The 27,299-nt window shown below is 37.5% G+C and overlaps 1 protein-coding gene across 1 annotated transcript; it reads right to left on the bottom strand.

Moving 5' to 3' along the window:
- Positions 1 to 1,839: 1,839 nt before the first annotated feature.
- als2a (alsin Rho guanine nucleotide exchange factor ALS2 a) lies at positions 1,840 to 27,299 on the bottom strand. The gene is made up of 34 exons (XM_053495994.1): positions 27,044 to 27,299; positions 26,703 to 26,783; positions 23,226 to 23,374; positions 21,759 to 23,099; positions 21,463 to 21,631; positions 21,259 to 21,355; positions 21,086 to 21,163; positions 19,306 to 19,485; positions 18,971 to 19,142; positions 18,449 to 18,638; positions 17,918 to 17,983; positions 17,671 to 17,833; positions 17,459 to 17,590; positions 16,733 to 16,861; positions 16,603 to 16,626; positions 14,691 to 14,749; positions 13,690 to 13,756; positions 13,333 to 13,532; positions 12,972 to 13,037; positions 12,785 to 12,883; positions 12,531 to 12,695; positions 12,130 to 12,241; positions 11,970 to 12,047; positions 11,748 to 11,881; positions 10,298 to 10,462; positions 10,068 to 10,185; positions 9,717 to 9,874; positions 7,913 to 8,023; positions 7,535 to 7,711; positions 7,345 to 7,390; positions 7,035 to 7,096; positions 6,805 to 6,954; positions 6,520 to 6,616; positions 1,840 to 4,202 (listed from the first exon to the last, which is right to left on the bottom strand). The coding sequence occupies exons 2-34, from the start codon at positions 26,765 to 26,767 to the stop codon at positions 4,158 to 4,160; spliced, it is 5,064 nt and encodes a 1,687-aa protein (XP_053351969.1). The 5' UTR covers positions 26,768 to 26,783; positions 27,044 to 27,299; the 3' UTR covers positions 1,840 to 4,157.

Below are 27,299 nucleotides of genomic sequence, written 5' to 3'. Positions count from 1 at the left end.
CTTCTTTCCTTGATGCACACATCACTGTAGAATAGAGTAAATCTGAAGTCAAACAGTAACAAACTGCAGAAGAGGCCTGGTTTCGGTCACCCCATGAAGTTTTTCCATTGCTTTAGTTGCTTTTGGCTTGCTCGTTCTGTAAAGCTCCTTTGTGATAATGGATAGGGAAATTGTTATACAAATAAAAAACAAGCATACATTTTCGTTAGTTTTAGCAGTTTTTAATTTTAACTCTACAGTTTCATGTACCATATTTATAGACACATCTCAGCATTTTGTATATACTACATATTATTGTTAAATCGTGAATAAATGTTTTTTTTTCTTTTTTTAAATACATACATCATTATGTTCCATAGGAGATGTCTCAAGGGAAAACAGTGACCTTTCTGTTAAGCTGTTTCCCTATTCATTTTAACCAGTAATATGTTTGCAGACTAAATTTCTTTTTTTTAAATAAAATTCGAGGTGAGTCATTGGTTTTGCTGCCAAAGACTGTACCAGAAAAGCACTCCAGTTCTTCAAATAGCAGAAAAATAAAAACACAGTGAAACCCAATAAAACTCAAGATTCCTACATAATAGCTTGAAGTGGTGCTGGGTCTCAGTGAACTTCTGGACAGACGTTACAATAAAATACAATTTCAAAATGTGCTGCCAAATTTCTTTCTACTTCTAAGAGGCTGAGTAAAGTTTAGAATAAGGTTTTTTCTTAGTCCAAATGAATCCAACATGTTGTAAATGAGAGAGAAAGAGAAATATGTGTGAGGGCTCTGTATAATGCCAGAATGTTTTATGAAAACATCCTCAAATAAATGAGTCCAGTCTATAGTCAGTTACTTTCTCTTAGTTAAATTAATGCAGGCTGTCTGGAGACCATAATCAAAGCCTAGTCTTATCTAACCGTTGTAATATGTATTTAATCTTCCAGGGGGAGATCAAGTCTACTGGGAGAGAAGGGGTCTGTGTGGTCAATGTACTGTAGGCCTATTGAAGTCACCACAGAGGTCTGCTTTTTAAATAAAGACCTTTCTAAATGAAAACAACAAGCAAAATTGTAAGAAGAGACCTGCTAAAGACCTTATCCATGGTAACAACTGTGGGATTAATGTTCATCATCATCATCATCATCATCCTCATTATAATTTTTTTATTTCTAAAACATGTGCATGCATTCCAAGTGAGCCCCCTAGTGGCTGATACACTAAGTTAGGTAGAAGCAGCCATTGTGTGTATTACAATGCATTACATCATTAATTACAACTAATTACATTGTTGCCAAATCACTTTAAGATGTTTTGATAGTACAAAACACTGCATGCGTACTCATATTCATGTAAATACTAACAAAACATTTAAAAGTGGTTTGGCAACAATGTAATTAGTAACATCTACTGGTACCGTTTTCACTAAAGCACTGCTGATGTCAAATTATATGTAGTCTAAACGTTTCCTGAGATGTACCTGAAAAAAACTTGATCAAAATTGTATTATAACTTGACAAATGTTAAGGATGTTCAGGCAATGGCACACTTCCCTCACACACTCAGTCCATCTTTCTTAACTCTGAAGCTAATTCTTTAAGTCAATACTCAGGAGAGCAGGTGGTTCTTTAAGAAGGTCTAAGTAATGACTGGAAAGTCATTAAACAACAGCATGAAAATAATAAACATAGATGAAGTCCAGGAAGATTATTATTCAATACTAAGAGTATAAAACAATGAAAGACACTATGAATGAACTGAGGTGTTGAGAGACCGTTCCAAATTTATAAAGGAAGTTAAAAATACTGTAGCAGGCAAGTATAAAAACAGTTATCACTGAAACTTTTGTTAAGAAGATTTATTTATTTAATAATATATTAATTCAGTGAATAAAACAAATCCATGTAATAAAAACAAACTAGAAAAAATACAATAATTGTAATTTGTTTATAATAATAATAATAATAACTTTCTTAAGTCCTGATTATTAACCCTCATGATCATCATGTGACATTCCCAATGAAAAAATGTGGAATTTCTTCTGTATGAGTATTTCTCATGTGTTTCTTGAGTGAGTTGAGTGAGTGTTATTGTATGCACTGCAAGTTTTTAAACACCCTACAGCTTAGAAAGGGTCTTATATGAAATGTAATTTAAAATTAGCACAGGTTTTCCCTTTAAGCACCCCTGTGTTTAATAAAGCATTTATTTAGCATCTAAATGAACAGTTTTACTTTATTTGTTTAAGTGCTTTACTATTTTGTTTTGTTTGTGATAATGATAATGGTGACACCTGCTAAACACCAGGTATTCTGAAAACTTTTGACCAGTAGTTTATCTATCTCAGTATCAATATCAACACTTTAACATAGTGAATAATTCCTTAGTAGATGCAACTAAGAAAGCTTAGACAGTTCCAGCACAAGAACATGAAAACATATTCAATTGGCCACTTTAATAGGCGTATTTGTACATAAACCGGAAAGCTAAAAATTTAATAAAACTGGGCATTTTTTCTGGTCCTGAAGCGTACAGTTTAGTGAGTTTACACCGTCTGTAGCATCAGTTTCCAGATTATTGGCTGACAGGCTTGAAACCTGCCATGATCTTCCACTGCTGTAACATGTTGAGCGTTCTGAGATACTCTTCTGCGTAACATTGCTATAAAGAGTGCTTTTTTTTGAGTTCATGCAGACTTTATGTCAGTTTGAATCAGTCTAGTTTAAGACTTTTCTTATCAAAAAGGCATTTCATTTTTCCGGCTTACTGAATTTTTTTGTTTGTTTTGCTCCTCACTCTCCATCATTCTCCACCATCTCCATGGACAAAATTACTGATGTCAAATCCCCCATTCTGATGTTTGGTGTTATCAAATCTTTTTTGATTTGAAATTTTACACATTGTGCAGCTTCTGGATGATGGAGGGATTAGAATGATGGATGATATAGGATTAAAGAAAGAGCTAGGGTACTGGTGTTTCTATTAAAGTGGACAGTGAATATATTAGCATGTTTAAAGTTAAGCTTTTCCAGTAGTCACTCATTACAAATAAAAGACATAACATGTCCAAATACAAACACACACACACACATTTATACATTTATATGAAGACTACTTGCTGCTAAACTAAAATTGAATTGTGTACATTTTATGAAAACATCAAAATAAAGACAAAAAAAAACCCAATATAAATTTTTACAGAGGTATAGAGCATGGAGTTTGCTACTTCCTGTGATATCACTGATTTAGGCACTGAATTTACCAGCACTTTTGGCCTCAGTATACAACACTTTTAAAATAATCTTTTATGTTGATTAGGCTGTACTGGTCCTTATGTTCTTCAAGATGTTGGATAATCAGCTGTCAGTTGTATCTTACGACATTAAGAAATGTACATAACATGTGACACTTTTTGTTTGAATTGACCTGTTTTGAATTAATATCTTCCTAAAAGTCATCTAAGGCTTTGTTCCTCTTTGGACTCTATGAAAACATTATACCTGTAACTAGATTCCTGAGTCTAGAATGACACATTTCTTCTCTTTTAAACCAGTGTAAATAAATTACATAATTTGTTACTCTTTGTAATACAGTAATATTATAAACTTTACTTTGGTTATGTTTTTTAATTTTTTGGCACAAGCTATTCTTTTCATAAATCTCTTCCAAAAGTAGGAATAAATGCAGATTTTTTTTCTTCAACCCAGTTAGACACACATACTGTACTGTACATGCAAGGTAGTCACAGTTGCATGCACAGACCTATTTGTGTTACAAGTGTGATAGTTCCCCGTCAATTTAGTAACAACTGTGCGATCTAGATAAAGTAAGTAGTGCTAGTTAGTATAATACAGTGCAAAAAACTAAAATAATCATACAGCACTACAACATTAATCATGAATTACAGGCATAAAATCTGACTCAGTAGTAAAAGCACTCCCTTTTCAGACAGGTAACTAATAACCTCCACATTCATCAAAATAGTTATTGTATTATAAAACCTGGCTTTATTTAACAGTAGCAACTAAAATCGATTAGGGAGTGCAGTAAAGGTGCTGCAATCGTGTCAATGTCGAACTCTTCTTCAGTTCTATTAAACACTTTTAAATCTGTTTCTATGATCATAATGTAGAAACTCATTGGTTGTAGGGTGTGACCTGCAGAAATTCTGCCTCTACATGCCAGTAGGTTTCTCTCTCTGAATCTGGTAGTAGCAAGCCTGCAGTGGAAGAATAAATGTTTATAGAAAAATTCATTAAAAACGGAACAAATTGAAACAATTTCACAATTTTCCAGTCTATGCTAAACACACACACACACACACACACACACACACACACACACACACACACACACACACACACACACAAATTCCATAGACATTTTTTGCAGTTCCTTTTTTTAAAAAGCCCACCTACAGGATTGTATTTGATTGATAAAAATGAATAAAAGCACAAATACAGTAGACACATTAGTTGTTTGTCATCCACCGTTTAGCCATGTTATACCCATGCAAATTCCTCTCTGTTAGATCTGATAACCAAAACTTCTCTTAGAGGATGAGTGCATGCACTGTCAAAGTGAGTTGATAAATTTTCATGGTTAGCGAGATTAAAAACAGGATTTGAATAACAGTCTTTTTTTACAGTTCGCTGGACGTTGGTGTCTGATAAAGTAATGAGCTCATTTGCCTATCAATGTGCAGCTTCTGTTGTTGGACTTGTGCAAGTCTGACCAGACATGCATGTGAATAACGGTAAGTATACATGGTTGAAATCTTATCAGGATACGATGCATTAAAAGTGTAAATGAGATCAAATGCTGTTTAAGACTAAATGTGTAAAGTAGAAACATCTAGTAGCCAAAGGCAAGCTCTAGTTTCTCTGGTTTTTTTCAGACTGTACATGTCATTTTAATAATAATGATAAAAAACGTTAAGTTTAAGAGATTTGTTGGAGTAATAAGCTCCTCTGTGCTGTTGCAGACCACCATCTCGTCTCTGTTTTTCAGTGAGCATTTAGCAGTGTGTGAAACAGCGCACCCCTACAGGTTATGTGGTGAATATGTGCTGAGGGGAGGCCAATAGTGCAACACCGCGGTTCAGCACACATTCACCCCATAACATTTAGGGGGCACTGTTTTCACACACTGATTAGCCAATCAGAAAATGCAATCTTCATAAAATTGTGATTTTTCTAAACAATTCCAAGGGAAGCCAGGATGAAGTTGACTTCCCTTGGTTAAAAAAAAAAAAAGGATTAAGCAATAAGTTGAGGCTGCTGTTATACCGCTGTACACACTGTGAAGCCAGACACCCTTCTACATCATCATTAGCAAACACTAGAAAGTGCAAGTATGGAGGGTAGAGATTTAAAGTTTTTAAAACTAAACTACCACTGGAGCAGCACCTAAAAAATAAAAAACCTGAGCAGGGTTATCGTAGTGGTTAAGGCGTTGAATTCTATTGCATACTGCATATGTACATTTACTGTAGCTATCATTTTATTGTGACAGAAATCTGGAAAGAATTTCAAAAGTCCATATAAGTTGTGTTTAATACACGCAGCCTACTCAATAGTTTAATACGAATGTAAATCAAATGTTTACTGATTCAAAATCCAAAATCCAAACCAATTGGATTTATTCAGTTTGTAATAAAGCCTTTTTTAAATTATTATAGATTTTGCCACACATTAAGCATTTGGGAGAGGAATTGCATAAACCAAATGTTGAGAATAACTAAGTGTTTGTGTTTCAGTAAACGCACACAGTGATAAAATAAAAAAGACATAGAGTTCATCTCAGTTGGCTTGCTCAAAAACTTTCCCTACGCCACACCACTGGAAATACCACCTATACAAACAGTTTTTAAAAGTTTGAATACAAAGTTAATCCCATAAAATTCAGACTAAGAACGGGTGTAAAATACCAAAACAACAAGCTTCTGCGTTTTGTTAAAACATGTATGTTACCATTTAGGCATCTGGCAGACACTCTTATCCACAGCAACTTACAAAGGTGCTTTGAAGTTTCCATCATTGGATATATCCTTACACTGGGTTACTATGTTACTAACTAACAGGGGCCAGGGGTAGCTCAGGCCAGTTACTAACTAACTGGGCCAGGGGTAGCTCAGTGGTTAAGGCATTGGACTATGGTTCGGAAGATCCCAGGTTCAAACCCCACAACCACCAAGTTGCCACTGTTGGGCCCTTGAGCAAGGCCCTTAACCCTCAACTGCTCAGATGTGTAATGAGATAAAAATGTAAGTCGCTCTGGATAAGAGCGTCTGCCAAATGCCCAAATGTAAATGTAAACTAAGTACTATCAGAGAAACACTGTTGGTAGGGGTTTTTCCCTTTTTTTTTCTGGTGGGACTTTAATTGTTGATAGGTCTTTAATCATTGCTTAAAGATTGCCAGTGACTCAGCTGTACGGACACAAAAATGAATTGTGTATCACTTCTTGTCTCTGTCTGTAGTAAAACATTTAAAATGCAAATACTATTTGACACCATGTCTGAATAAAATTCATACTTTGAGAGTGGTGAACATTAGGCCAAGTTCTCCATGCTGAAGAGCAGGATCCATCAAGTCCTCTATGAGGCTCACTTCAGATCCAAGGTTTCTGATTCTGAATTCACACACAGAAAAAATATCACAGAAAGGAAAATGCACAAAAGACTATTTTATTACGTACACTAATTTTGTTTTTAAAACTAGTAGACATTTTATAAAATTTAATCAATGGGCAATGACAAAATGGAAACTGAAACTCCAGATAAACACAGAAAACAGTACATGCCAGAACGTGAAGCATACCGTGCACGGACAACTACGTAGAGGAAGACTGGGAAGAGATCATCCATGCACCACAGGAAGCCCTGGCCCAACATGGTTTGCACTTCCTGTGTGATGTCCTCAAAGGTCAGCTGAATGACCTGAAGTTTATCTGCAGGAGTGAAAGTCATGCTGAGGAAAAGAGAACATCAATTATATATATATATATATATATATATATATATATATATAAAAAAACATCAATTATATACCTGATCTGTTGCAGAGTCTCCACAGCAGTAGCAAAGCAAGCATTCATACTGCTAGGCAGCACCTGTCACCACATATTTATAAAGAATATTTAGACATGCACAATCGTAAACTTGAATGTCTGTTATTTTGCCAATATTTATTTTGCCAGCGTTTAAACATGTGCTGTAAACAATTTAAAGTTTTTTTTTTTGTAGAATCAGAATCAAGGAATTTGGTTCCATCTGTTTGTAGCTTAGAGTACAGACAAAAATAAAACAATGTACAAAAAAAAAACATTTATACAAAGTAATTACATAACGTTATACTTACATTCTTTATCTCTCCTAAAACAGAAATAGAGGCTGGCCAGAATTTTCTAAATAAAAAAGGAACAACATGTATTTCATTATTTCTTTTTTTTTTTATAGTGGACTGTCCCTTTAAGAGAACATCAAGTGCTGAAATGAAAGCATAACTACAGTACCGGTGTGTGTGTGTGTATGTTTGTTTAATCACTCACTGAGGCACTCCCAGAAAGGTGAGCAGAGACAAGTCAGGCTGTTTGTTGAGGCGTAACACACACTCCCAGTACACCTCCTCCTCCCTCTCTCTCTCATGTGTGTACAGAGTGAAGAGAGGAGGATAGAGACGAGGCAACAACACAGGAAGCACCAAAGAAGTGCTACTCACAATCCAGCTGCAACACACAAACACGAAACAGTATATACATACAGTATATACATACTTGCATACGTTATAGAACTATAGAATCAGTTACTCAGGCATAGACAGACACAGTCAAGTCTTTAACAGCGAAGATCAACTCTACCTTGCGTATCATTTAAATGCAGTAATGAATAAGTAATAATATTTTTATGCAATACTGTTATGGCCTTACCCTTGCTGGGAGGTGTCTGAACTTGTGCTGCTGCTGCTCAAAAAGTCACTGGCTCTCCTCTCTGAATCAGGAATAAAGCCACCCTCTTCTGGAAGACCAGGAAACAAAAACCTGGCAGGAATGACAAGAATTAAGTCAACACTACCTGCTCTCACTGAAACTATAAGCGATATGGTTGATATTGTGAAATCTGAGAAACTTCAAACATTTGTCTTGCACCAATGCCTCCTTTCTGGAATGAAAAACATGTCCAAGATACAAGATAGGACAGAACTGAATTCCAAAAGGTTTTTAGTCTAGGACTGACCTTAATCTGTGAGCAATCATGAAAATACTGGTTTAAAAGCACTGGTGTCCAAAACATTAAAATCATAAACAACAGAAAAGAGGTCATTGTATGATTTTTATGTACGGAATAAAAAATCACCACGGTCTATTGTTATATGAAAAATGTCTTCCGCCCAAAAGTTGATTTCATTCCAATAACAGCAATTTATTCCTATCGCAGGGAAGTTCGGACACAAGGCAGGGAACACCCAAACCATCACAGGGGACAATCACACACACTCACACACCCATTCATCCTGCAAACTACTTTAATTAGGTGAGTTGGAAACCTTGTTGGTGAGTGTGGACTGGAACAGACCAAGCACAGATAGAACTCACAGAGGAGAGGCGTGATTTTCCCCCATGAACAGGCCACGGTACACTCTGGACAGGGTGCCAATCCATTGTAGGGCTACAATCACTCACACGCTTATTCACACACCAAGGTCAATTAGCCTATTCTGCATGTCTTTGGAGACGCAGAGGAAACCCACCAGGCACAGGGAGAACATGCAAACTCCCTGCACACAGAGGCAGGAACCAAACTCAGACCCTGGAGGTGCAAGGCGACAGTGCTAGCCACTAAGCCACAGAGTCTCTAATGCTCTCCATCCTAAAGACTTTTAACATGCTGTTAACATACATAACATATTGCTAAACGATACTGAGAAAACTTCTACATGTCAACAATTACATACAAATTTTAATTCCTTCATGTGTAGTGTCTGCCATATATGTCCCTTTAAATTGACTATTACTATAGCCATACTAACATATTACTAAAAGTGCATCTGTCAGAAGGACACACAGGGCAGGTTGACAGAGCTTTATTACCCTTAAGTGATCAAAACATATATGTGAGGCAAAAATCGAAGATGTTAAACAGGGAATGGTCAGGCGATTAACAGACTAGGACGGAAGAACAAGAACAGGATACAAACTACCATGAGCGCTTAATCACACAGATAATCAAGGAGGCAAATGGCAGACAGATAAAAGTAATCATGACACATAAGTAAGAATAACGACTAACAAAATATACACAAAGACATGGTGTGAAAAAAAAAAAATTAAACCCACAGGGCAACCTAAACAAATAACAGAGAAACAGGAAGTGAGCGCCCACATGCTTCGAGTGACGGGGTGGGAGTGGGCGGCGTGGCAGTATTGATATAGCTAAACCCTGTTATATCTGAAATGAATCTACACCTGCTGATGAAACAGAAAAGAGCACTTTACAGCGATGTTCTTTCAAAGTAATTAAATTATACAAAGACACATTTTTGTGTACAGTATCAATGAGAGATCGCAGTTCAATTTAAAGAAACAGTTACATTACATTACTGTAAAAATAGAAACATGTTCCGGCATTTCTATTGTCATCTTCCTCCAAAAACACTTATTGACAGCGATTGGCAATTTGATCTGTTGATCCTAATAACTGTGGTGTCCTTTGAATCACACAGCAGGTAACTACCTGACTATCTGAAAGATGCGTGTGAGGTAGGACTGGATCTCCTCCACAGCCTGCTTTAAAAGCCTCCTGTAAGAGCCCACGCCCACATATGTCATCCGGTACACGGTGACCAGTGTCTCCAGCAGCCAGCCCAGGGGATGAAGAGGAGTATCACATGCCTGGACAGAATTAACGCCACGTGGAAGTCAGGTTAAATAAAGGTAAAAGTGAAAAAACATAAAAACAAACAACCAAAATAAACAATGCCTAGGAAGCCCCAGTTATTGTTGTTTATTAAGTGCATTACATGCAGGACTATTGAAATCTTTACAGCAACCAGTGTGGCAATCGGATACAGATAAAAAGTCTCACCTTGATTAGGTAGCGGCGAATGATGTCATAGTTTTCGGCAGTAACAGGACCGACATGTTGAGGGATTACCTCCAGGCTTTCCAGCATCTTACACTGGGAGCGACTCAGAGTCTCTGGACTGCATGTAAAACACAGGTACATAGTCTTTATGAATACTTCACTATAAATAAAAGACAACCAAAATCTTTTTTATGTAATCTAGCCGTGTGTTTGTGTGTGTCTGTATTTACCCATCCTTCTGCTGTCTGCGGCTAGTTGTCAGTATGACTGCGATGTTCTCCCAGGCTCTGCTGTTTTCTCCCACTCCTGGGGTTTCACAACCCAGCTGGCTCCAGCATTCGTCAAACACAGCCACCCATTTCTGATCAGCAGGTACTGCATAATGACTGACCTTACTACGCCACACACACACACACACACGCACACGGTACTAAGAAAAAAATTTTACCCACCATTTCTTTCTTTCTTCAAGTCGCTTATTTTAAGCAATGGGATTTGTTTTACTGCAATGGGCTAAAAAGTGCAAAAAGATACAATTTTAAAGTTTCTGCATATTGTGAAGAATTCAGCATCACATCACAGTAATCTAATCACTAGTCTGATCATCTGTCATCATCTGCACCTGTTTCTTACTGGTTCATGTCTTAAATTAGATGTTTTTTTATGCTTGAATGATTCATAGGCCACTGTGTGCCTAAACAAACAAATGCATTCTTCTGAAACTGGTCAGGGACTGAACTGAAAATAAGAGCCAAATAACTTGCCAAAAATTAGAGCAAAAAAGTCCTTCTGGAAACATCTAGAACTATTCCCCAAGACAAGAAATACAAGAAGGCCTGTTTTTTTATATGTAACTCAAATAGGGTCATCTGTTTGAAAAAGGAGCTAACTTTTAAGCTGCCTCTAATCAGATGTGCTGTTAACTGGTGATTTTTGAGGTTGGTAACTATAAATGAGCTCCTCGGCAGCAGGCTTGGTTTTCATTTCCCGAAATGGTCTTCATGAGAGCCAGTTTTATCATGGTACTTAATGGGTTTTGCAAATGTACAGTTGACAATACTGTTCTTGCAAAAATGCATTCCAGAGCTGACCTTCGTGTCTTAAAATAACAACTGACTGTTGTTGTCGTTACTTAATTACCAAATGTGTTATTTCATAAAAATTCCGCATTGTTCAGGATTGTAGATAATAAATTCATACTTCTGTCCAAACTTTTGACTGGAACTGTATGTGGAAAAAAGTTCCTTGCTTTAAGTCTTCTTGAAAATAAAATGAAAGCTAAATATTATTTAATAGATCATTAGATTTGATTTTATATCTTATTTTATTCTGTGTTATACTTCTTTTTTTACTATGGGTTTTACTGTTTTATCAATTTATATGTTTATACCCTGTCACCAAAATTTCTGCCTTTAAAAATCCTTGTGCTTGAGGTTTTAAAATGAATGAATGAATAAATAAATAAATAAATAAATAAAATGACAATAAAATAGAATCAAAGTCATCATCCACACACGGTTAATTTCTGGTTAAACGCTAACAGCTAGTTTAGTTTATACATAATTTATTAATGGATCTTTTGAACTAGTCATTCAAATTCTTTGCATTATGCTTTTAAATAATAAAATATTAGTTGTTTAAAAGCTTTTCATAACATGAACGGAAAGACTTCATAATTACAAGGTTTTAGTTTCCGTCTTCTCCGTCTCATATAGGCACAGCTTTGTAAAGGTGCCAGCCACTTTCAGTTCAGAGCCCCACTCGCCCACAAAGATACCATCGAAAGAGTCTCCGTTAGGTATGGACAAGACACCCTGCAGGAAATCACATTTCAAGAGATAAATCACACATATTAGAAATGGGAGTACTTCACAACATCATGATATTCTGCTAATGCAGTACCTTTCCATTCAATGTCCAGTCTTCTGAGAAATCTCCCTCAAATGAAGTGTCATCATCACACAGCAGAAGCCCAGTCCCCTGGTGACAATTAATAATTATGTTTCATTCAACAGTCTAAGCAGATGTACTGTAAATATATTGGCCAAGACTTTGTACTCACCATCATTTTGTTATGGTTAAATTCCCCTTCATAATATAACCCAAACTGGGTGACCACAACCCCAGAGCCCTGCCTTTGGTCATCCACCCACATCCCCATGTATTTTTCTCCTCTGGAATAGAAAAAAGGAAATTTTGTAACATGTAACAGTCATGTTCATACAATTAAAGTTATAGTCAGTTTCAACTAAAGCTGATTGTTTAACTTAGAATGTATGTTCCTGTGAACTGTTTGATCCTAAATCAACATATGCTTGTGATAAAATGCTTTGACAAACAACATGACTGACATTTAACTAAAGAAGCCTTGGCTGGTGTTATGCAGGTGCTCTGTATCACAGCCATTTAATCAAAATCAGAAATGTCAAAAAGAAAAAAAAACCTTATGTAAAAATCACAAACTTTGTGATGTTGTCGAATATTCCATATCCAGATTTCTTGTCATGGACCCACTGGCCAACAAACACACTGCTAGAAGACGATGCCAGTCTGCCACTGCTCAGCATGCCATGGCCATGGCGCAGGTTCTCCTGAAATGAGCCTTCATATACCTCGCCTGTAGCATACCTGAGCAAGGAATCACAAAGACTCAGCAACACAGGCCAGAAACAGGCTAGCAACACAGAGCCCATAACGCATAATAACCACCATATTACCGGTATGTCCCGAACCCATGCATTTTGCCCTCTTTCCAGTGGCCCTTGTAACGATCATACTTGTTGAAAGACATGTTAGGCATCACACAGTCGCCAAACCTAGAGACAGAAAATATGTGACACTGTAGCATGATGGAACATAAATTTTTTTATTTTATTTTGTGTATTACTGTATGTATCTACACACCCATCTTCTAGGCCGTTTTTAAATGTCCCACAGTAAACTCTGCCGTCAGGCCACTTCAGGGTGCCACTGTTGGAAGTGAAATGAAACAATGCTTACTAATAGCAGAAAATGTATTTTTGTAAAATGTATTGTATTTTTTTTTATTGTTCAAGTTAGTATTTTTTTCTTATGCCATATAATTGATTGCTAAACTGCTAATGGTAATTGTCTTGCTTTAAAAGAAAAAACATTATTAATTTAAGACTTATGTTTGCAATTCAACTCCACATATACTGTATGCACTAATCTGAAGACACTTTTAAACAAATAATACCAGTAAGTCACTGTTTTAATATTTCTGTTGCAGAAATCTGGCGCTTACCTGCCATGCGGCTTGCCTGAAAGCCAGCGTCCAGTGTATGTGACATCTTTTAGTCTGCCCTCTTTAGTAAATGTATAAGTGGCAGTGCGGGAAATAGGAGGCTCTGCCCCCTGACTGCCAATCAAACTAAATGACTGTCTGTCTTCACCCACTTTGAGCCCAACTTCCACAGCCTGGTTAATGGCCTTTAACCATTTTGCCTGATCAGAGGGAAATTAACTTAGAAAAGTATAATATTTTTTTTTATGTTACTTTTTTTTGTACTAAAATGGTAATAACTATTACTTAATACTCTGCATGCATTTGTGGGTCATAATCAAAACCTTAGAAATTATCATAATGCTGAGAGACTTTTACCTTCTCCAGAGCTGAAGATGCCAACAAAGTGAAGTTTTCTTCAGGGGTAGTTAGCTTCAGTCCCAACCTGACAAGGTTATTGTAGGAAAACTCATCATACACATTACCATAGACTGATTAAACTGCTGTCTGGGAGGACAACTAACTAAAAATAAGAACTTTATAAAACTTATATGGTGGATGGTATGACACAAAAAAAAAAAACTCATTTAAAGTCCATGTTTATGGACATTTTTAATAACCAGTTATATCGACAGTCCAATTCCTTGAACTCTTAGCTTCTTAACCTTTAAAACTCCCATGGCACAGATATGTGCTGGCAACATAGCATACAGTAGGTCAATGACGACTGAAAAAAGGGCTTATATGGAAGCTTTTAGACTTCACTTGCAGTGTATTTGGGTTTTCCGATATGTCAGGTGAAACTACAGCTATCATTACTCTTATAAAGTGTCAATTTTACCATTACCAAAATATAGGAATGACACTGCAAAAATTTCAAACTCTCAGGATGAACATATTATTATTATTACTTGGTCATAGAAACAACCAAAAACAACAATAAAAACATGTCATCATGTGTAGCCGAACTGTTATTTTGCCTATGTGATTTTTTCTAATATTTTTTGCTCAGTCATGTTTAGATAGTTGGTTAAAATAAAATAAAATTCAGTTAATCGTATTGCTTATTTTGTGCTGAAAAAAAAAAAGAATATGTCACTCTACACTGCACAATCCTGGGCCCTATATAAATTGATGCTGGATAAAAAGCTCTGAGCTTTTACTACACTTGTATTCATCCTATTGCCTTATATTCAAACACTACAGTAAAAACAATAGGAATGGTATGTTTTTATGAGAATGAGAACTGTAAGTGTAGAATTTAACTGCTTAATTACACATAGGACCTGGTCCCAGTATAAAACACAACAAACATTTGGAAGAACCTTGAAGGGAAGCTGCTACTGTAGTGGGTAAAGCTGAGTGAATAAGTAACTTACAATCCAGTATTGTCGTCTGAGATGGGTTCCACCCAGAGCGTGGCCAGCAGATAGATCGACTGAGAAGGGAAAAAACATCCCAGATACCAATGATATACACACAGTCCACAACCCATTCAGTGAATATCAGTCATGTTTAATCCCAAAATATCTCACGGAGAACCATGAGTTTTCAAGTCTCCCACATAAAAAAAAACATAGAAAGGTGGGTTTAGTCAATAAAAAAAATGCAATGCAAAAAAAAAAAAAAAAAAAACATCCAACTGTATGGACATCCAAGCTCAAAAACACTCACCAGTAAAACTGACAAAGTGAAAAACCTGGGTAACCTCTCAATAGGAACAGAGATTTACGCATGATAATGACAGACTGTATAAACCTGAGTTACAGGGAGCAACTAGAAGAGGAAGTGATGAACAGAAGACAATTTCGGGAAGAGAAAAAAGTAATCTGCGTATTGCAGTAGCGGGATTATGTTTACACAACAGACCAATGAAAGAAAAATGCAGACTAGCTTGCAAACTCAAAATGAAAGTAAGCAGAAAGTGTCAGCAGAATGAGTCACTCATCAGTCAGGATTAAGGTCTGAGAAAAACAAATCAGTTGGGAAGATTACATGCTTCCTGCATGCATATAGTAATTATTCAGCATGATTATAGATGAGAGCAGACCTTGATATTTGACAGATATACAATTATATTAAATTCTAGACTGTACATTTCAATACAGTTTAGTGCAAAGTCACTAAAAAAAAAGCTTAGGCTTTTTATATACATTTTTAAATTTTTTAGTTCTTTCTTGTATAGCAGATATACCGATCAGCCATAACAATAATGCCACAAAACATTAACATATTATCATTGCTTATCAATTATATACCATTAAACTGGTAACAGGATCATGGGCACCCAAGGCTCATCTATGTCTGTGGGGAGCATGTTACTGGTCCAAGCACCCATAGGACGTGCCGGACAAGCAATTCTGATCCACAGAGGCCCTACCATGGGACCCACAGCCCCCAAAGGACCTCCTGCTAATGACCCAGTGCTAGTCACCACAGCACACACCGAGAAGTCTTCCTGAGTCATGCCCGAGAGGCTAGAACTGCCCCCGGTGGCGCAAGGGAAATTTACACAATACAGGGCATTATGTTTAGCATTCTAATGTTCTGGGTGATCAGTGTATATACATAATTTATATACAGTCTTCTCGAAAAATGTTAGAAAAGCAAGACCAGTTATTTTGTGGTTTTTCATGAATATACAATACAACAGCGTCTTTCAGTTGTTGTTTGTTTGATGGGTTTCTCCATTCTGTCTCCTCTCCAGGAGGTAAAATACAGGCACAATTGTGTTAAGGTCTGTTGTTTGACTTGGTCTAAAACCTTCCTTTTTCTCCTCCTTTTTCTTCCCCTTTTTGTTGTGTTCTGTTCTGTTTTTGGTCATTGTTTATGTGCATTATAAAGCTTCTACCAATAAGATTGGATACATTTCCCTGTCAATTGGCGGATAGTTTCTTTAGACATCTGAACAGATTCTTCTGCTTCTAACATGTGGTACATCATCATGATTTATGGTCTCATATTCATTTTGTCATGGCAAACATAAACATATTTCTTCAAGCATAGAGAGAACAAAAGAATTAACCTTGCTGTTCTAATACTTTCAAAGGACACTGTATGTATAGTTGTTTTTTTTAATTACCATTGGATCAATGCATAACAAATCAGATGTCAAAATGTCTCAATATTTATAGGCAAGCTATGTTTTAGCTACAAAATTTGCATTATTTACTTAATAATATAGCAAGGACGTTTAAATAAAAAGGTACATTTAAAAACATCTGAAAAAATCCTAAGCCAGGTCGAGTCATACAAATGATTCTGCTGATGGCCAAATTAAAATATACTTACAAACTTCTTAGATGGAATGGTACCCTGAATGAAAAAGACAACCGTGATGTGAACTTAACATGAATTCAAACATATGGAGGACCACAGACAAAAAAAAAACCTTGAGCAAAGCAACAGCTTACATACTGACCTGTGCATGAACAAGGGCATCATTGAAGAGGATGAACCAGTTGACCGAGAACCTCCCTGCATTCTGGAGGGTCAAGCCCTTATTGCTACTCTCACATACCAGTCGCCGAGAAGGCTTCCGTAGAGACTCCTTTAAAGATGAGAGAGACACACACACACACAAGGTGAGCGACAGATGACCTTTAGTATGGGTATTTGGGTGCACTACAAATGTCATACAAGCAGCTCAAGTCACACAAACTAAAACAGTAACTTTAAAAAGATCAATCTTTTATAGCAAAAAGTACTTACAGTTGAGTGCAAACTATATCAAATTCATAAAAAATAAAATAAAACTAGAGTATTTATTTATATATTTAATTTATATCAATAGTGCATTTTATGTTAGTTGGCTTTTACAGATGTTCAGATAGGTGTCCAAATATTTTCACTATTTACATTTCTAATTGTGGCATTAATCGTATTTACGCATGCTTTGCCTTAATAACTGCTTCCAAACCTCTGTGTTTGCTTTCTTATTTTCTTTGGATTACTGTTTACACTGTCTAGATTATAACTACATCTATATTTTGATCTTTTGGAAAAGTATTTTTTATTTAAAAAAACAACGAAACAAGGGTATATTTGTTATTTAATCCTTAAACCTCTGAAGGTTTTTGCACTCAACTGTACGTTTGAATCTATTGGAGTATAAATATATTAAATTCAGAATAGTTTTAAAACTGACTGAGCTCTTTCCTGAAAAGCTCTTCCAGAATGTGTACGTGCTCTCTGCCTCTTTCCTCTGTTTGCTTAGAAGTTGGGCCAAGACCTCATATTGCAAGCAGCCATCTTGAATCATTTGGTATTCATCAGAGTTCTGAAATGAAAACGATGATTTAGTACACCAGTCACTATAACAGCATAAGGAGCATTTAGGAAAATGACTTTTGCACTCACCACATCAAAACAAGTGGCCAGCTTCAGGAGAAGACTGCTGTAGTCATGCAGGTGCTGCAGCGGCATGTAAAACAAGTTTACTAGCAAGTCACTCGGTGGGACGCTTTTCTGTTTGAGGTCCAACAGTTTCTGTACCAGTTCCAGCTTCTTCCCCAAGCATTCTCTGAAAGGTGAAACAAAGCAGCTAATTCAGGTTCTGAATTTCTAGAGGAATGAATGATGAGTTTGAAGAGAACATGAAACGTACTGTGAGGGTTTCACCAGTGATTGGAATCCTCCCATGACAAGGAAGTTTCCTACAGAGCTAATGTACCTGTAAATTGTGGTGAAGACAACATTCATAAAAGATTCATGACTATTCAAAATAAATTAACTGACTGGGCAAAAGAAGTGTATTAATTCTGTTTAACAGTACAATCGGAAATATTTCCAGCTGTAACATGAAAGTTAGGTGAATATACTTATGGACAAAAGAAAAGGTTGCAAATACAGTAAAGTAATGTAGCAATTTTATACAAAATTTATTTCGGTCAAATAAATAAGAAAGTTGGATTACATCTAAAAATATATGTGTTGCTGAGAACCAGAAATTACTTGACAATGACATAGACTGATGATTGTGGTGCCAGTTTTTCAGGATCTACCTAATGAATTGTGGTTGCAAGCACTTTGTAACAGACATTGTGATTGTACCTGGTTGGCAAAGCTAACATATAAATATCCTGTATTGTACTCATTCAGTATCATACAGCATTGTAGGCTAAATGACAGGGCTTACTTCTTATAGGTGTTGTGGAAAAGAGCTGCATTTTTTAAAATGGCCAGAGTTTTCACATCTTTTCTGTGCTGCAGGAAGTTTGTGAGAGCAGTAGCGTGCTGTCCTATTAAATTGCACAAACGATTGTATTTTCCTGCCATGGTCTGAAACAGCTGCATGGAGGTCCTGCCCAAGCAAATGGTCATGCTGTCTAAAAAAATGTAAAAATAAATCAACAAAAAAAGAAATATGTAATATTAAAAAATACTGTTAAATTATACAAAAGTACTCTCAAAAACAAAAGTATTTTTGGAACAGTTAATGCAAATATGGTATGTAACTTAAATTACAAATGAGGAAATGTATACTTAGAGATAATAAAGAGGAAACATTGTCTTATAGCAATTCTTGGCACTCAGACATGACTTATATTAAATAGTGACATGACTTGTTGCCAAATGGCTGCTACATTCCTGTCGTGCACAAAAGGCTTAAGTTTACCACACCCAAAACCAAACCCTCTTTCCAAGATTTGCTACACACCCCGGCCCAGTAGGGGATGCAGTATCTGGTTCTTCATCATGCTCAGCATGCAGTAGAACTTTCTTTCTGCTGATGCCATCTCGTGCAGCGTGGCGATAAAACCCATCACATTCCGATCAGCCAGAGCCAAACAGTTCGGTCCCCCTGCGAAAACGCTGCTCACATAGCCGATCTGGAGTTTACATGAGTTCACAGAAACGCACATGTTCACAAAATCAGACACACGTGCCATATTATATTTTAATACAGGTCAAATTATTATGCCAGCATATCACAGCACCATAATTATATGACTGTGTGTAGTAAAGAACAATGAAATCTCAGTGCACACTAACATTCATGAAGAAGGGGAGAAGAGTTGGTGTCTGTGTATAGGTTGCAGGAGAAGAGTCCACGCGTGCTTGCACTTGCTCACCACTATAATACAATATGGGCTGCAAGCAGTCTCCATCAGCCAGCAGCACAGTGTGTGTCTGACCTGCTGCAATGTCCCACACGCGGATACCATCAGCCATCTACACCAATTTAGGAGACATCACAGAACTGAGTACATTAACCATTTTACTGTTACACATACTGTACATACATTGCCCGAGCAAAAACAAATCTGCAATATAATAATAAATAATAAATGATTTAAGAACCATTTTTTTAAATTTCTCAAAATTACTTTTGCTGGCAACAATTCTTAATTGCTTGGGGAAGTTGTATCATAAACAGTAAAAATCGAAATATTTTATAGCATTTAAAAAAAAAACGAGCATTTCCACATGCACAATGTGACAAGAACTCATAGGATTAGGACTAAACAGCTGTGTGGTCAAAAGAAAACAACTTGTTAGTAAGACTTATTTAGTTGGTCGGGTTTAGTCTCAGCAATGTTATGTGGGAATAAAATAGCTGACTACTTGAATGTAGGGAATTACCAGGTTATCACATCACTGCAAAGTCTTGAAAGTCTTTAAGGTGTGCTACAGATTGTGGAGAATGGCATCACTAAGGCTTTACAAAATGGTTCTCTTCCATCATAAATACAAGATCTCATCCCTCCCGCAGTGGTAAAGTGCTCGCCCTATCATCCGGAGATCGCTGGTTCGGTTCCCGGGAGAGCACAATGGAGACAGTGGACAGCTTCTGATACCTTGGTGTTCACATCATGCAGGACCTGTCATGGTCCTGTCACATCAACACTGTGATGGAGAAGGCCCAGCACCATCTCTACCACCTCAAATGCTTGTGAGATTTAAGACTGCCCTACAAGGTGCTAAGGAACTTTAACTCCTACACCATATTGAGCATCCTGTCAGGAAAAATCACAACCCGGTTTGGGAACAACACCATCCAGGGTAGACGAGCTCTACAGAGGGTGGTGTGATCAGCTAAGCACATCATCAAGGCTGATCTGCACTCAATCAAGACCAGGAAGATGATAAAGGACCACAGCGATGGACTGTTCTCTCTGTTGCAATCAGGAAAGAAGCTTTTGCTCACTGAAGGCCAACAATCAAAGACAATCAGAGACCTCCCACCTGCCCTCAACCAGATCACCACAAAATCAGATCTGTTTTATGTTCATTCACCCAGTAAACACTGTCCCCAGAACACACTGAAGTCAGGATGTAGCACACTACTCATCACGTTGCACATTTGCACATTGCTTGCATGTTGCACACTTCCTGATACGTTGCACATTTTTTTTCTAGTTTACGCACTGCACATTATTCACATAAAATGAGGATTACTGCTCTCAGTTTCTAATTACTTTGTAAACAGTCTGTAATTTATCCTGCATAATTTATAATCTTTATACACTTCATACACTTCTATTTAAATTTTATTTAGCAAACTTATAGATACTGTAAATTTGTATTGTAAATCATTCTTTTTAGGTCACAGGCAATCATTTAAGCATTTCACAGCATATCATACTGTGTATTGCTGTATATATGACAAATAAAATTTAAATTTGAAATTTTTACTTGAAACAACGGCATGGAGAATGTGTGCCACGATAAAAGCTAAGACGAGTCCAAGTAAAGTTTAGAGTGTGCAACGTTTTTGGTCAGGCAGCGCATGATGTCAGTGTCAAAGATAAAGATGACGAATTTCACATACCTTCACATGCTGTGGTACAGTGCTAAGAGAGTTCATGTGACCCAACTGACCTAATTTATTGCAACCCCAAGAATATGCCTGAAAAAGAAGAGCAAAAAAAATGTTGTTCATTACGTTATAATAAGTATCAGAAAGACAAAGTATAACAGTAGAACATTTCACTATGCAGTTACCTCACACTGAGCTGTTAAGGCCAAAGAATGAGAAGATCCAGCAACGATCTTGATAACTTTCTTGTTGCTTAAGCTCTTAATGCATAGTGGCTGTAACCTAAGGATCACGTAGGAACATTATTGTTTCCCTGCCGATATTATAATGACATTAACAAGTATACAAGTAATATTTTGATATAATAATATAATAATGTCTGCCTATACCTGGGCAAGGTGTCTCCATGACCTAATTGACCTTCATGACCTCTGCCCCAAGTCCACACCTCTGTATTTAGAGATGGAAGGAGACTATCTTTGCTTGAGATGCCTACAGTTGTTGAGTTGATGGCCCCGGCTTTGGCAAGGTTGCACCTAAGCAATACTGATGGAGAAACTGCAAGACAGAAAGTACAAAGATATACTTTATCTCTAAGACTACTTCCGTAATTAAAGGGTAGTTACAAATCTAATCAAACCATGTATTTTTTAGTTTACAAAATAAAAAAAGAGTCATAAAATACCTGGTGACAGTAAGCCAGGTAACGATCTTCTCCGACTATAGCCATCCATATCTTCAACCCTAACGTCTGTCAGGCTGGCACTCTTCTTGGCCTCCAGTGGCTCATGTGGACAGTGGTTTTTATCAGTCAAGGAGTTTTCCTCAAAGACCTCCTCACAGTTATTACAGTTTAAAGGGTCACTAGGAATGAGGATGTCTTCAGACGAGTCATCATCGACACAACCTGTGACCGAGCCTTGTAACTTTATCAGTGGAATATCATCTAAAAATGTGGATTTAATATCATCAGTCATGGTTTGTGGTGACAATAAAGGAAATGTAGGTTTGTTATTTTCTTCCACATTATGAGAATCCTTGAGTGATATCTGACGGCTTGGAGGGCGTGAACCTTTCTTCCCTTCAAACTGCTCTGACTGGGACTGCTCAGAGATTCTCTTGAGATAGTCTTTTAGAGCCTGTTCATCAGGGTAAAGAGAGCTCGTCGTTCTTGGACGACACTCCTGTGGACTTTCTGAACTGTTAGGAAAAATCTCGGTGGCTGGATCATTGTGATCCACGTCCTTTTCACCTGCTGTTCCGTTACTGTGAGATTTATCCAGAGCGCTCTCACTGAGGCAGAAATCTGTAGACATAGCAACACAACTCTGGGGGTCATTTTCTGTGGTTACCATGTTTGGTGTCGAGCCTGGAGTTTCCTGCTTTGATGTTTTACCTTGCTTTGAATATGATAGTTCCACCCCTAGCGGGCAGTAATGGGTGTCAGAAATAATAACATGGTCATCCTTGTCAATCATAGTGTAAAGGGGCTGCTTGCAGTGACCACATTTTTCCAGGGATTGTTGAGAAGACTCTGAACGAGGTACTGAGTGAACCAAAGCCAAGCTGTGGAACTCGCCGCAAGCAATCTGGACCACATACCTCCCTGATAGATGCTCAACTTTTTGCGCCTTCCACACCGGAAACACAGTGGTCACCAGGCCCAACTGGCAGCCAAAACCCCAGGCCCACACCTCATGCTTAGATGACAGAGCTAACGTGTGCTGCGCCCCACAGGCCACATCATGGATCTGGACCTGTTCAGTAGGAACAGTTTCATTATCCACGATGTTGATAGGGGTAGGATTGGCGACAACATCAAGACCTAAGATACCACACTGACCATGCGAGTTCTCCCCCCACATGTGCACTATTCCTTTATCTGTTACAGCACCACAGTGAAAACTACCTGCAGACACACGGACCACACGGTGGCCATTTAATGAGCTTTCCAGCACAGGTTCGACTGTCTGGGATTTTACGTCACACTTCCATGGAAGCTCGCCAAAGCTGTAGACAAGGCCATCTGGACAAGACAACATTTAACATATTAAACTCCAAATTAATTTAAAAATAAGATGAATACATAATCTCACTCAATACCTCTTAAAATTGAGCAAACATAAATGTAAATAAATATGAATGGAAATACCTTTTGTCAGAAGAACTCCATGGCTGATGCCCAGTGCAGCCTGAAGAACAGGCTGTGGAAGGAAAATGCTCACTGGTTTAACAGTACATGAGTAACCCTGCCACTTGTGTGGCTCACCCCTGTTGTGTAAGCCCTCCTCTTCTTCAGAACTATAAAAAAAAAAGGTAAACGAATAAAGATAGTTTTTAGACGATGTATAAAAAGTGCAGAATATCAAAACTTTCATGGGGTACATCTACATTTGCCACAATGGGTCTGGTTTAGGTTTAGAAAAACACTGGAAGGTGTGCTCTATGCACACAAATTGTCTGTTTTATTGGGTAAAGGAGCACTGCCAGAAACAATCAGAACCTTGACGAAGTCAACCCTTTTTAATTGTTATAAAACCTTTAAAGACTCCACTGGGGGGCCCTTGGAGTTGTCCTCTCCCACCTCATGGCTCTTATCCAGAGCTAGAACTTTTGCCAAATGCCTAAACGTAACAATGAAACAACAACAGCAACAGCAGTTAGTTGTTATTTTAAGACATGAAGGTCACTGTTCTGAAACAGTTCTTGCAAAAACACTATTGTCAAGTGCATTTGCAAAAATCTTCAAACACCATAGCGTAACTGGCTCTCATGAAGACCATCCAAGGAAAGAAATACCAACACTTACCTCTGCAGCAGAGGAGAAGTTCATTTAGAGTTACCAGCCAAAAATTAACTGCACCTCAGATTTGAGACGTTATGAAGGCTTTACAGAGCATAAAAAGCAGACACATCTAAAATTCTCGATGGTTTTATACCTCAGCTTTAGTCTAAAGCTTCAAAAATGAATTGAACATAATTCATAAACATAAAATCTAGCCCATTCCTTATAACATTAGTTTTCCCACCTAAAAACCAAGGGCAGCATTTAAACAATACAAAATAACTTCTAATACAAGAGTTTTACATTTAACTTTAATGAAACAAATAGCAAAGTTTTTACTGAGCAGCACATATCTCTGTCATCAGCCATAATATTTCCAAACAAATGTAGCCAATAATTAAATTTTACTACACGGGATGTGGAAATAGTTAAGAGTGCACTACCTGTATAATTTTTAAGAAACTGCAATGTTTTACCGCCTCAAATGCCTACATAATCTTGAGACCGTGTTAAGCAACTGCAACCATTGGACAGACAGTTTTTTTGAGTGTGTGCAGCTTCTAATGTGGGCACACAAGGTTTCTAATGTGTTTCGAGACTAAATAGCACTCGCCGTGTTTTGAGACTGGTGCAAGGCAGCAAGACACATTCACTTGCAGAGTTTGGATTAAAAGGCAGATAGAAGGTTTTTAATACATGCATTGTTTGATAATGTAACAGCATAAAAATGCAATCCTGTTGCACCACCCTTTGGAAGCTTGTCCACGCCAAATCAGTTCAGAATCCAATTACCAATCCTTCTTCACTAATCACATTGCCTTTAGTAATCACAACTAATGCAGAGCCCAGAACACTGGGTATATGCCAGAATTACATCCTGATAGGGGTTGCCAATCCATTACTGGGATCCATGCACATTACACAACACAATCAATTTCCTCTAGGAGCAGTCTAGAGATACTAAGAAGGAAACTGGAGAATCCAGAGGAAACCACACAAACAAGGCAAGAACAAACAATACTCCAACAAAACATCAACCTCAGAACAAACTAAAAACCAGTGACTATAAAGCTGTAAGGCTTCCATGATTTTCTCACATAATATCTGACTTAACATTTTGGCTTTATGGCTGTGTTGTGAAAGTGGTCAACGCCCCAATTATACCCAGTCTGAGGGGGTGCTGGATTAGTCCGACAAATTGTGCATGGAAACAAAACAGATAGAGTACAGTAAAATAGAAACTCACTCTATATATAAAAATTCCATATTGTTCTATAATGTAGAAAATTAATCCAAACTCGTGTCCAAACTTTTGACTGTGTTGATGGTTGCTGTTTCTTTTTTTCTGGCAGAATCTGGTATACAAGATCTGAGGATTTCTTCTATCAAGTACTGCTGATTATTGCTGGGTGAGCTTTGGGCTTGTGACTTGGTTGGTAGGTCTGTACCTGGTAGAGCTTTGGCTGGGTTTCTGATACCCTGTGGGCTGTAATGTTTATTCTGCTCTGGGCTTCACCTGACTGATTTGCCCTACCTCAGAGGAAGTAGTGGTTAATGCAGTGCCCCTTCTTCATGTTCTGAGGGATCTTGAGACCCCTCTCTTTTATCTTATTCCAGCTGCAGGTACAGATTTGTAGACTTATGTTGCTCCATCACCTATCATTCTCATAATTTTATTGTTTAATGTTTTGCTATTTTATTGTATATTCTATAGTCAGTATTAACTCAAATATTATACAATATTAAAATTACATACAAATAAAAAAATTCTCAGGGTTGATTTAACAACTTACAGTGCTTATATATCCAGCACAACGGTGTTTTGGTTAGCACGACGCCAGTGCACCTCCAGGTCCCGGGTTCGATTCCCGTGTCAGGCCTGTGCACATTGAGCTTGCATGTTCTCCCCATGCTTGGTAGGTTTCCTCCCACAGTCCAAAGACATGCAGATTATGCTAATTGGTGTTTTCAAATTGCCTTTAGTGTGTAATGCGTGTGTGAGTGTTGACCGGAGCTTCTACCACAGTTGTACAAATTGAAATAAATACATAAATGAAAAAATAAACGGTCATTAATGGCCTCCACAGTCTCTAGTTGGACTACTGAGGTTCCTAAATGGATGAATGAAGTATTTATAAAGGTCCAGTAGGAATTGACGCTAAAAGTGTTAATTCAACATATATATATATATATATATATATATATATATATATATACACACAGGATGTTGATGATATATATGGACAAAAGTTTTTGTTTTGTTGTTAATTACTGAATGCTTGTTAATTATCTTAATGCTCCTGCATACCAAGACATCTTGGACAATGCATTGCTTCCAATGTTGTGGCAAAAGTTTAGGGAAGGCCCTTTTCTATTCCAACATTACAACATTACTGCCTATAAAGACACAGTTTGATAAGTTTGCTGTGGAAGGACTTGACTGACCATGACCGCAACCCCATCGAGCACCTTTGGATGGGATGCACTGGAACGAAGATTGCAAGCTAGGACTTCTTGTTCAACATCAGTTCCTGTCCTCATAAATGCTCTACAAAATGAATAATCACGAATTCCCACAGAAACACTCCAAAATCTTTTGGACAGCCTTCCAAGAAGAGTGGAAGCTGTTATAGGTGCAAAAGGAGGACCAACTCCATATTGTGAAGTGTATGTGTTTGGATACGACGTCATTGCAGGTTTGACCAAATACTTTTGTGCATATAGTGTATTAATAACAGCATAATACCCATGTCCTGGTCCATTTTTTCATATAAAATGTTTTTGGTGAAATGTAATACATACACTCACACACAACATCAGCACTAGCAGTGAGTGTTAACTTACCCCTTCTGGCCTTCCATCAGTGTTTCCTCTCCAGCGGCATCCTCACACACACTTGTGACCTTCATCTCTTCATGAACACGGCTGATGTGATGTGTGAAAAAACAAGTCAGCAAACTAATTCTAATCTTAATCACTAAATGTTCGTTTACTTTCGATAAACTAAATGAGTATTCGGTGTACACAGTAATCATACGAGTCTGTGATAAATAAAGGTAAGAACACTAATGTAACATATCCTTAGAGTTTCTCACAGTCTAACATTGTAACATTGCAGCAGTTCAACTTGTCCTCAGAGAACAGAAAGTAATGCGCTTCAGGGTCAGTCTTCTTCCGATACTTACACAACTCCGCCGTGACACCATCGCTATTCCGCCCGGTCTGCAGGGAAGAGTTTTTAACCCGAGGCATTTCTGAGTACACTCCGCATTCTCTCAACACCTACAAATCAAAGCTAACGCCAACTTTTAGTACAACACGGGTTTGACAGCTCAGTATTTGTTTAAAGACCAAACCAATAATGAACATTACTACATGGCACCACACTAAACAGTACGTACAATGTCCCACCCCTTACTATATACGGACTGCAGCACACTA

The sequence above is a fragment of the Clarias gariepinus genome, chromosome 5 (genome assembly GCF_024256425.1).
Source record: "Clarias gariepinus isolate MV-2021 ecotype Netherlands chromosome 5, CGAR_prim_01v2, whole genome shotgun sequence".
NCBI classification, from domain to species: domain Eukaryota; kingdom Metazoa; phylum Chordata; class Actinopteri; order Siluriformes; family Clariidae; genus Clarias; species Clarias gariepinus.
The sequence above is the reverse complement of the archived record's forward strand: the minus strand, read 5'-3'. Positions and strand labels throughout refer to the sequence as shown.

Excerpts from the sequence above, each read along its gene's own strand:
- als2a (XM_053495994.1), bottom strand. The coding sequence starts at position 26,767 with ATGAAGGTCACAAGTGTGTGTGAGGATGCCGCTGGAGAGGAAACACTG. Across the intron at positions 17,984-18,448 it reads TTCCACAACACCTATAAGAA|GTACATTAGCTCTGTAGGAA; the intron begins GTAAGCCCTGTC and ends CACAATTTACAG. Across the intron at positions 12,696-12,784 it reads CATGGGTTCGGGACATACCG|GTATGCTACAGGCGAGGTAT; the intron begins GTAATATGGTGG and ends TTCCTTGCTCAG.